The sequence below is a fragment of the Phascolarctos cinereus genome, unplaced genomic scaffold (genome assembly GCF_003287225.1).
Source record: "Phascolarctos cinereus isolate Bilbo 61053 unplaced genomic scaffold, phaCin_HiC Scaffold_5;HRSCAF=322, whole genome shotgun sequence".
NCBI lineage: Eukaryota > Metazoa > Chordata > Mammalia > Diprotodontia > Phascolarctidae > Phascolarctos > Phascolarctos cinereus.
Genome location: NW_027555958.1, coordinates 348,252,810 through 348,264,118, shown reverse-complemented (window position 1 = coordinate 348,264,118; position 11,309 = coordinate 348,252,810). Strand labels below are relative to the sequence as shown.

General features: G+C 36.2%; 1 protein-coding gene and 1 pseudogene across 1 annotated transcript in view; both read right to left on the bottom strand.

Moving 5' to 3' along the window:
* Positions 1-3: 3 nt before the first annotated feature.
* The window catches only part of SPMIP3 (sperm microtubule inner protein 3), a 43,771-nt gene continuing 32,465 nt past the window's right edge, over positions 4-11,309 (bottom strand). The window contains exon 6 of the mRNA XM_020982094.2: positions 4-74. Coding sequence (XP_020837753.1) covers positions 4-74 — 71 coding nt within the window. The remainder of the gene's footprint in view (positions 75-11,309) is intronic.
* Positions 6,530-9,988, bottom strand: LOC110205422 (protein PALS1 pseudogene; annotated as a pseudogene).

Below are 11,309 nucleotides of genomic sequence, written 5' to 3'. Positions count from 1 at the left end.
TCATCAGAAGAGCTTTGGTAGGGAGTTAAGTGGTCTCGGATCAAGTACTGGTGTGGCTAAAATCTGGTCTGACTCTGTAATTAAAAAAAAAGGAATTAAACTTAATTTTATGAATTGTGGGTATAATTAATATGCAAGTATTAAATATTACTTAAAAATGAATATATTTTAAATAATAGCACTATGTTATTTCAAGAACATCTGCACAAAAACAAAGGACCTTTTTGGCTAGTGTGAATGCCTATTAATAAATACTTTGAATTAGTTCTTTTGACAACCAAATTTGCACTAAAAGGAATACCTAGATTTTAACATTTGCATTGTTAGATAAGTTTAGGAGACTAGCAAGATGATGTAGAAGGGACAGACAAAGCCTCTCATTTCATTGGTATATGGGGAATTTCTGTGAAGAAATAAACTCTTTCTAAAAATGCTTTGTAATCTTAGGGACTCAGGCCCTAAAAGATTAACTAACTTGCCAGGGTCTTACAGCCAGTTTGTCAGAGGGAATTTGACAATCCCTCTGGTCTTCTTGACTCTGAAACTAGTTTTCCCACTACACCCTGATGCCTCTCTGACTCTATTTGGCATGTATACTAACCAGGTAAATAATTCATTTGAACCCCCAAAGCAAATTGTTGACAAGTAAGTTCCTTGGCCAGCTAGGTATTGCAGTGTATAGAATGCTTGGCTTGTGTCAGGAATCAATGCAAATCCAGCCTCAAACACTTATTCTTTATGTGACCCTGGCAAGTCACTTAACCACTGTTTGCCTCAGTTTCCTCATTAATAAAATAAGGATAACAGCCTCTACCTCTCAGGTTTGTTGTGAGGATCAAGTGAGCTAATATTTGTAAAAAGTGCTTAGCACAAGAATCAGGAATCAAGGGGATGCCATCAATTGGGAAATGACTGAACAAGCTGTGGTACGTGATTATGATGGAATATTATTGCGCTATAAGAAATGACAAACAGGATGATTTCAGAAAAACCTGGAAAGACTTACATGAACTAATGCAAATGAAGGGAGCAGAACCAGGAAAAAGTATACAGCAATAGCAATACTGTACAATGAAGATCTGTGAATGACTTAGCTATTCTCAGCAATACAATGATCTATGACGATACCAAAGGACACATGACAAAACCTGTTATCCACCTCTAGAGAAAAAACTGATGTTGTCTAAATACATACTGAAGGAGACTGTTTTTCATTTTTTTTTGTTTGAATCTTGTACAAAATGAATATGGACAGTTTTACATGATTACACATGTATAACCTATATTTAAATTGCTTACTGCCTCAGGGAAGGGAGAGCAGAGGGGAGGGGGAAAAGATAAAATTTAACTCAAAACTTAAAAAAAAAACCCAAATGTTAAAAATTGCTTGAACATGTAATTGGGGAAAAATAAATGTTATCTAAAAAAAGAAAACCTCCAAATCATTCTGTTTTTTCTTTAAGCTTATATTTCATCATTCTGTTTTCATTCAATCTCTGTTTTGCTATACCCTAAGGTACTAGCATGAAGAGTTCAGTTGAAAAAAATTCTTATTATGGACTAATGAAAAAAAAAGTACGTAACACAGTGCCTAGCTCATAGTAGATGACATGTCAATGTTAGCAATTATTATTATTTTAGTGTGAAGAAGTAGTCCTGTATTTATACTACTTGAAGTTATAATGGTGTAAAATAAGGTAATTGGTTCCAGCCCAATGGAAGTATGCAGCACAGTTGACATAATGGGATTACTTCATAAGCTTCATTATTTTCACTAATCTGGACCTAGAATGTAGCTGTGGTATCCAGAAACCAAAGTTGCATTTATTTATTTAGATTGATGGGCATCTGTCACAATTGTGATTAACTTCAATATAAACATGATGGCAACAAGGGCTGCAGTAGTGAACACTAAAACTGAAGATTATTGGGTTGGTTTTGACATGTTTTAAGCTATCCGGACTGAGGCCAACCTTATTTTTCTAGAGTATGACCTGAGCTCTGGGAAGGCAAATGTGTGCAAAACTTTATCATACCTATACCTCAGTCCAGGCAATGATTTTAAAGGACTATAGACTTTGAGAAGTCAGCAAATCAATAAACCTTAATTAAGTACCTCCTATGAGCCGGCTATTGTGCAAGGCAGGAGGTATACAGACAACATTGAAACAGTACCAGTGAAGACATACTAATTGATGGAAAATGAAATGAGAAGAACCAGGAGAACATTGTACACAGTGACGGCGATATTATAGTGATGATCAGCTGGGAAAGACTTAGCTACTCTAATTAATACAGTGATCCAAGATAATTCCAAAGGATTCATCATGAAAAATGCTATCCACCTGCAGTCCAGCAGTTTTGATGGACTGAATTTAGGTTGAAGCATACTTGTTTTACTTTATTTTTCTTGCTTTTATTTTTTGCAACATAGCAGATATGGAAATGTGTTTTTACATGACTTCACATGTATAATTGATATATTACATACCTTCTCAATGAGTGGGGGAGGGACTGGAAGGGGTGAGAGAAATTGAAACAAAAAATTTTTTTAAATGAATGTTAAAAATAAATAGTAAATAACTTTAAAAAAAGAAAGATTCCCAGCCTCAAAAAGTTTACATTCTATTATTTTCAGGCAAAACCACACTTAAATAATGTTAAGCAAATTTATTCAACAAATATCGTGTGCCTACTCTGTGCAGAGAACCATAGTAAATGGCTGTGGGTAATGGAAAGCAAAGTACAATGAGTCCTTAAAATTAACCCATTCTGCATATTCTTGCCAGATTGAGCTCTCTAAAGTACTTCCATCACATCACTCAAGAAATTTGCTCCATTTGTAAGTTGTGGCTTCCTTGCTACAGTCCAAAGCTCAAGTCCCCCTCCTACTTGACACCTACCTAAAATCATTGGTGGCTGTACTGATCTCTCCCTGAATTTGTATTGTACTTATGATCAAGACCATACGGTTTAACACTTGTTATTTTTCTGTGCATAGAAGCTCCTTGAGGATAGATAGCATTTCATATCTCTTCTATATCTCTCACAGGCCTAGTAGAGAACTAAGCATGTAAGGGGTAGGGGGACATGGTTTTTTGCTTATTAAGTAAGTTACTATGCTTCACCTTAGTCCTCTTTGAGATGAAGAAAAAAATGGAGTGCCAGAGAAAAGGAAATGTGAATTGCTTTCTAAAATAAAGATGTTGTTGATTGGTCAGGGATGGGATGTGCAAGATGGTGCGGCTGAGCTCTCCCAACATTCCCCTCCAAACAACTCTAAAATAATGTCTTAATCAAATTCTGGAGTGGCAGAGCCAACGAAAAGTCAGAATAAAACATTTTTCCAGCCCAAGACAACATAGGAGGTCTGAAAGAAGGATCCGCTGTGGCCTGGGGCCCATATGAATGAAGCATTAGTGGTGGGACTAAGCAGTGATGATAGATGCAATAGCAGCTTCAGGAGCTGTCCAGTGAGATGGCAGAGGAACCTGGCAACTAATCAGAAAGATTACAGGGTGCCCTGTGTGAGTATTAGATTCAGGACCAGACACTGTTTGGCAACTCCATTGCCTATACCCACTTCTGGGTCATAGTTCGGGGAAGAGAAGAGCACTTTTAAAAAGGGGCAGTAGAAGCTGAGTGGATACTGAGAGGCAGTATCACATCCAGCCCCAAGGGATCAGGGACCCAGAGGAACAGTATTGTTTTCAGTCCCAATGGAGGAGGGGCCCTGAAGAACAGTATTGATTGTAATCCCAAAGATCAGGGGACCTTCCTGGGTAAGGACCAGCATGCAGACCAAGAGAGCAGTGATCACACCTCTGCTCAGACCACACCACCTTGGAAGCACCAAAAATTTCTAAAACCCCAGAACTAACTCTGAAAACAGTGTAAAAAAGCCTGAAGCTTGAGACAGAGCCTTTCCCCCACCCCCTATTCTACAGTGGAAACAGGGCCCAACATTAACATAAAGTTTCAAATCCAGAAATAGGGTGGGAAAATAAGCAAACAACAACAACAACAAAAAAGAACCTGACCATAAAAAGCCACTATGGTGACAAGGAAGATCAGGACACAAAATCAGAAGAAGACAATAAAGTCAAAACATCTACAAAGCAAAGCCTCAAAGAAAAATGTGAATTGAACATAAGCACAACAAGAATTCCTGGAGAAGCTAAATTTTATATATACATGCATACATACATACATATATATATATATATATATATATATATATATATATATATATATATATATATATATATATAAAAGGCAATTGGGGTGAAGTGACTTGCCCAGTATCACACAGCTAGTGAGTGTTATGTGTCTGAGGCTGGATTTGAACTGAGGTCCTCCTGACTCCAGGGCTGGTGCTCTATCCACCATGCCACCTAGCTGCCTCAAGCTAAAATGATTAAATAATATAAATAAATAAAATAATAAAATAAGACTAGTAGAGGGAAAAATAGGTAAAGAAATGAAAGCAAAGGAAGAAAATTATGAAGATAATAGCTTGGTAAAAGAGGCACCAAAAAGAAAATAATGCTTTAAAAAAGAATTGACCAAATGGAAAAAGAGATACAAAAGTTCACTGAAGAAAGTAATTCCTAAAAATTTGAATTGGGCAAGTGAAAGCTAATGACTTTAGAAGACGTCAAAAAGCAAAACAAAGTAAAAAAAATAGAAGAAAATATGAAATATCTCATTGGAAAAATAATTGTAGATTGAGGAGAGATAATTTAAGAATTATTGGATTACCAGAAAGCCATAATGAAAGAAAGAGGCTAGTCATCATATTTCAAGAAGTTATAAAACTGCCCCAATATCCTAGAAATTGGGGGCAGGTAGGTGGTGCAGTGGAAAGAGCACCTGGCCTGAAGTCAAGAGGACCTGAGTTCAAATGCTGCCTCAGACCAAATACTTGACACTTATTAGCTGCATGACCCTGGGCAAATTACTTAACCCCAATTGCCTAAAAATTTAAAAAAATACAATAAAATAGAAATTGAAGGAATCCACTGATCATCACCTGAAACTCCAAAATGACAACTCCAAGGAATATTATAGCAAAATTTTAGAGGTCCCAGGTCAAAGAGAAAATACTTCAAGCAGCCAGAAAGAAACCCATCAAATACTGTGGAACCACAGTCAGTATCACACAAGATTTAGCAGCTACCATGTTAAAGAAGTGGAGGGTTTGGAATATGATATTCTGGAAGGCAAAAGACCTGGCTTACAACCAAGAATAACCTAACTAGCAAAACTGAGTATAATTAAGGGGAAAACATATTTAATGAAGTAGAGGACTTTCAAACATTCTAGATGAAAAAACCAGAACTGAATAGAAAATGTGACTTTCAAATATACGACTCCAGAGAAGCATAAAAAGGTAAACAGGAAAGAAAAATCATAAGGTATTCAGTAAGGTTAAATTGAGTACCTTTCTATGTGGGAAGATGATACATAATATCTTTTAAGAATGTTATGATTATTAGGGCAGTTAGAAGGATTCTATATAGAAAGAGTGTTCAGGAGTGAGTCGATTATATTGAGATGATGTAAAAAAATGAATAGGCAAGAAAGAAGGATGCCTTGGGAGAAGAGGAAAGGGAGAGGAAGAATTAGGAAAATTATCTCACATAAAAGAGGTATTCAAGGAAGAGCCTTTATAGTGGAGGGAGAAATGGTGTGGGGTGGACAGTGCTTGAACCCTACTGATATCTAAATTGGTTCAAAAAGGGAACTGTGTGTATATGCATAGTCAATTGGTAATAGCAATCTATCTTACCCAATAGAGAAGTAGGAGGGAAAGGGAATAAGGGAAAAGGAGAAGGTGTGATAAAAGGCAGGGCAGATTAAAAAAAGGCAATAGTCAGAAGCAAAACAAATTTGAGAGGAGGAACAGGATAAAAAGACAGAAAGATAAATAAGAAAATAGGATGGAGAGAAATGCACAGCTAGCAATCACAACTGAATTTGGATGGGATGAACTCACCCATAAAATTGAAGTGGATAGCAGAATGGATTAGAAACCAGAGTCCAACAATATGTTGTTTACAAGAAACACACTTGAAACAGAGAGAAACATACAGAGTCAAAATAAGGTGCTGGAGCAGAATCTATTATGCTTCAGCTAAAATAAAAAAGGCAGGGGCAGTGATCCTGACCTCAGACAAAACAAAATAAAAAATAAACCTAATTAAAAGGGATAAGCAGGGAAATTACATTTTGCTAAAAGGAACCACAGACAATAAAGTATTATCAATACTAAACATATATGCATCAAATTACATAGCATCCAAATTCTTAAAGTAAAAGTTAAATGAACCACAGGAGGAAACAGCAAACTACGCTAGTGGGAGACTTCAACCTTTCCCTCTCAAAGTTAGTTAAATCTAACCATAAAATAATAAGGAAGTCAAGGAAATAAATAGAATCTTAGAAAAGTTAAATATGCTAGACCTTTGGAGAAAACTGAATGGGAATAGAAAGCAGTATACCTTTTTCTCAGCTGTACATGGCACCTTCACAAAAATTGGTCATGTATTATGTCCTAAAAACGTCACAAACAAATGCGGAAAAGCAGAAATATTAAATGTGCCTTTTCCACACTATAGTACAGTGAAATTACATTTAATAAAGGTCTGTGGGAGCATAGGTTAAAAGCTAATTGGAAACCAAATAATCTAATTCTAAAGCATTAATACAGAACAAATCATAGAAGCAATCAATAATTTCATTAAAGAGAATGACAACAATGAGACATTCCAAAATTTGTGAAATGCAGCCAAAGCAATACTTAGGGGGAAATTTATCATCTCTAAATGTGTACATCAGTAAAAGTAAGGGCAGATCAATAACTTTGGGCATGCAACTAAAAAACTAGAAAAATAACAAATTAGAAATCCCAAAATTAAACACAAAAAGGGAAATCCTGAAAATCAAAGGAGAGATTAATAAAATTGAAAGTTAAAAAAAACTGTTGAACTAATAAATAAAACTAAGAACTAGTTTTATGAAAATGCAATAAAATAGATAAACTTGAGTAATTTATGTATATCATGTATGTATATAAATTATATATATAAAAATTTGGTTAATTTGATTTAAAAAAAGAAAGAAGAAAATCAAATTACTAGTATCAAAAATGTGAAGGGCAAATGAAGATGAAATTAAAGCAATTATTAGGAGTTATTTTGCTCAATTATATGCAAGTCAAATTGACAATCTGAGTGAAATGGATGAATAGTTACAAAAGTATAAACTGCCCAGATTAACAGAAGAGGAACTAGAATACTCAAATAACCTTATCTTAGAAAAAGAAAATGAACAAGCCATCAATCAGCTCCCTAAGAAAAAAATTCCTAGGACCACATGGATTTACAAGTGAATTCTACCAAATATTTAAGGAACAATTAGTTCTAATACCTCATAAACTATTTGAAAAAATGGGTAAAGAAGGAATCCTATCAAATCCCTTTTATAACACAAATATGGTTTTGATACCTAAACCAGGGAAAGCAAAAACAAAGAAAGCTGTAGATCAATTTCCTTAATGAAAATAAATGTGATCATTTTAAATAAAATGCTAGCAAAGAGACTACAGAAATCTATCACAAAGATAATATACTATGACCAGGTGGGATATATACCAGGAATGAAAGATTGGTTCAATAGGATGAAAACTGTCAACATAATTGACTGGACCAATAACAATAACAACAAAAATAATATGATTTTTCATATATCAATAGATGCAGAAAAGGCCTTTGACCATATACAACCCATTCTTACTAAAAACACTAGAAACCATAGGAATCAATGGAATCTTTTTTTTCCCCCAAAGTTTTATTTTATTTATTATAAATTTTGGCAGGGGATGTGAATTGGGAAACACTATGGAGTCTATGGCCCTTCACTGAGTTTCTGTCACCTTGCTTACCCTTTTTTGATTAATCAACAAGAATTTATTAAAAGACTGCTAGGTACTACCAAGCACTGTGATAGGCACTGAGGAGGATACAAACACACACACACACACAGTAAAAACAAACAAATATAGGTAGTTATGGAAGGAAGGCACTAGCACTTGCGGGAGGGTGTGTCAGGAAAGGCTTCATGTATAAGATGATGACTATTTGGATTCCTAATTATATGTTTTTTTTCCTAGTAGACAATACTTCATGAACTTGAGGAAGAAAAAAATTAACATCAGCACATTTGGATAGCTGAAAGGTTAAAAATTCTAATTTTACCTGTGTACGAAGATTTAAAAGGCATATCTTGCCTGAGTTGATTACTTGTCTTACATAATCTATGCTGGTACCATACAAATTTTTCTCAGATTCACCATGTTCGATAAACTTTCCATTAGCTACATCTGCCTCAAACGCTAGTCGTGAAAATGAAGTGGTAATCTCTGCCAGCTACTTCATTGTCTCGTCTACTCCGAGTTGTATGGGGAACTGCAGCTGCAAACCTATCTGCTTCATTATTCATAAGCCTCTGACAAAGTTCATTCTGGCCACAGTTCTGTGGGCCAATTAAGATGATAGGCCTTTTCCTATTTGCTGGCTGGTGATAGAGTGACATTTCCTCCTAAGTTAGTATCTCCTCATTGTCATAATCATAATTTTTATTAGCATTATACAAAACTTTTTTTCTTTTCTTCTTGTTCTTAGCACACCACAGTTTTCCTGATTTTTCTGGTTCCTTGTCTTCTTCTAGGGTTTGCTTCATGGCTTCTCTTTGTAGCTGAAAGCTTTTCCCTGGAATGAGTCCTGCCAGAGGTTGATTATTTTCATCTCCTTCCCGGTAGACCTGCCACCAGCAGTTAGGATCTTCTTGACTGATGATATGAAGTGTATCTTCTTTTTGAAAAGACAGGCCTAATTCTTGGCAAGGAACATAAGGGTCATCAGAAGAATCATACTTAAAATGAGCTTTAACATGGATTACTATTTCTTTGGCAGGAGGGGGCTTGTTCTGCTGGCTAGGAATCAGCACAAATGTGAGTGTGCCATGCATATCAGACAAGTCCAAAACTTCATTGACATCCTTTCCCCTAATTTCAATGCCATTAATCTCCAGAACTTCATCTCCTTCATGTAATAGTCCACTTTTTTCTGCAGCTCCTCCTTTTACTATCCAACTAATGATGACAGAATCCATTTCATTATGAACTGTAGCACCCAATGAATATCTCGACCTTTTTAATATGAACTATTTTTACAATCTCTCCTCCGTACTGGCCAATGCTCTCATAAACTCTCTCATCTGTGATGGACTCTGGCTGCATTTCCTGCTCAGCAACCTTATCATGGGCCAATAAGAGTGCCTGAATATGAGGAGCATTTAGCAAAGCATTTAACTCCTGTCCTTCCTTCTGGTGGCTTGGTTTCAAAATTGCTTGTACCTCTTGTGCAAGGTCTTGTGCATTAGAGATAAGAGGAAATGGAGGGCTGGCTTTACTCATATGCACTGTGACAGCATTGTGTATCTTAAATGCATTCTGGAAATCAGTATTTTGTACAAGTTGTAAAAGCAGAGCAATGTCATCCTGGCTCTGGGAATCTACCGAACTATGTTGAATATGCTTGAGTGAAGAGAACAGGTCTTCCACTTCTAGTATCTTCACAGCATAATGAGGACTCTCCAAGACAACTTCTTCCTCAGTATCAAATATAGGATTATCTGTTCCAATTTTGGGAGGAATTTGTGCTAGTTTCTTAAGTCTCATCAAAGAATTAAGGTCCAGTTCTTGTTTTTTTCCCTTCTGTCCTACACCTCATGTCCTCTTGCTGTTGGCGAATTTGTTCTAGTTGCGTACTTTGACATACCGGCATCATTCTTGTTCCTAATCTCCAGGATAATCAACCGCCATCTCTCCATGTCTCTGAAGCTCTTCTGGAGATGTCAGATCAACATTTTTTACTTCAATGTCTGATTCATCTGTAACATGTCCATTCATATGGGAAGTTGTCATGGCTATTTATTTATTAAAAATATGTACTGTTTTTTATATATCAAACCAATTATCTTGATTCTGTCATATAAAATTTATTTTTATTCCAGAAGAAACTTCTTGAAACAGAAACTTCATGGATGATACTATGAGACTCTCTCCATGAAGGAAATCTGTCCTACAGCAGGACAGAAAGGAGTCCCCAGCTGGGAGCTGGGGAGAGCCACGGAGACCCGAGTTGGGTGCAGCTGGGGACACAGGGAGGCTGTCCCCTACCTAGATAGAGCCTAGAGGAAGGGCAGCTTCCAAATTTTTACCCAGAGGGACAAAGGCAGGGAGCTCTGGGCTCTGGGTGTCTCCTGCATACCCTCCCTCGGTTAGGTCCAAATGGGACAGGGGCAGGGCCTGGGTGGAGGCGGGGGCCTGGGTATGGGGAGAGGGGCCGGCCTTCCCAGCTCCTCACCCCAACACTGCCTGCCCGCCTGTCCCTCATCCAAACCTTTCTTAAAGGTTTTTTCTTTCTTAAAGTATCTATCTAAAACCAAGAGCAAGCATTACTGTAATGGATATAAACTTGAGGACTTCCCAATAAGATCAGGAGTGAAGCAAGGATGTCTATTATCAACATTATTATTTAATAATGTACTAGAAATGTTAGCTATAGCAATAAGATAAGAAAAATAAATTGAAGGAATAAAAATAGGCAACGAGAAAACAAAACTATCACTTTGCAGATGATATAATGGTATACTTAGAGAACCCTAGAGAATCACCTAAAAATAGCTGAAACATTTAACAACTTTAGCAAAGTTGTAGGATATGAAATAAACTCACATACATCATCAGCATTTCTATACAGTATCCACAAAACCATGCAGGAAGAGATAGAAAGAGAAATTCCATTTAAAACAATTGCAGTCAATTTAAAATACTTGGGAGTTTGTCTACATACCAAGACAAACACAGAAATTATATGATGAGCACAATTATGAAACACTTTCCACGCAAATAAAGACAGATCTAAACAATTGGAGAAATATTAATTGCTCATAGGTAGATCAAGCCAATATTAATAAAATGACAATTCTACTTAAGGGAATATACTTATTCAGTGCCATTCCAATCAAACTACCAAACAATCATTTTTTAAAGCTAGAAAAAATAATAACAAAATTCATCTGGAAGAACAAAAGGTTGAGAATATCAAGAGAATCAATGAAAGAAAAATTATGGGAGGTGGCCTGGCAGTTCCAGATTTCAAACTATATTACAAAGTGGTAATCATTAAAACAATCTGGTGCTGCCTAAGAAATAGAACAGTTGTTCAGTGGAATAGACAAGG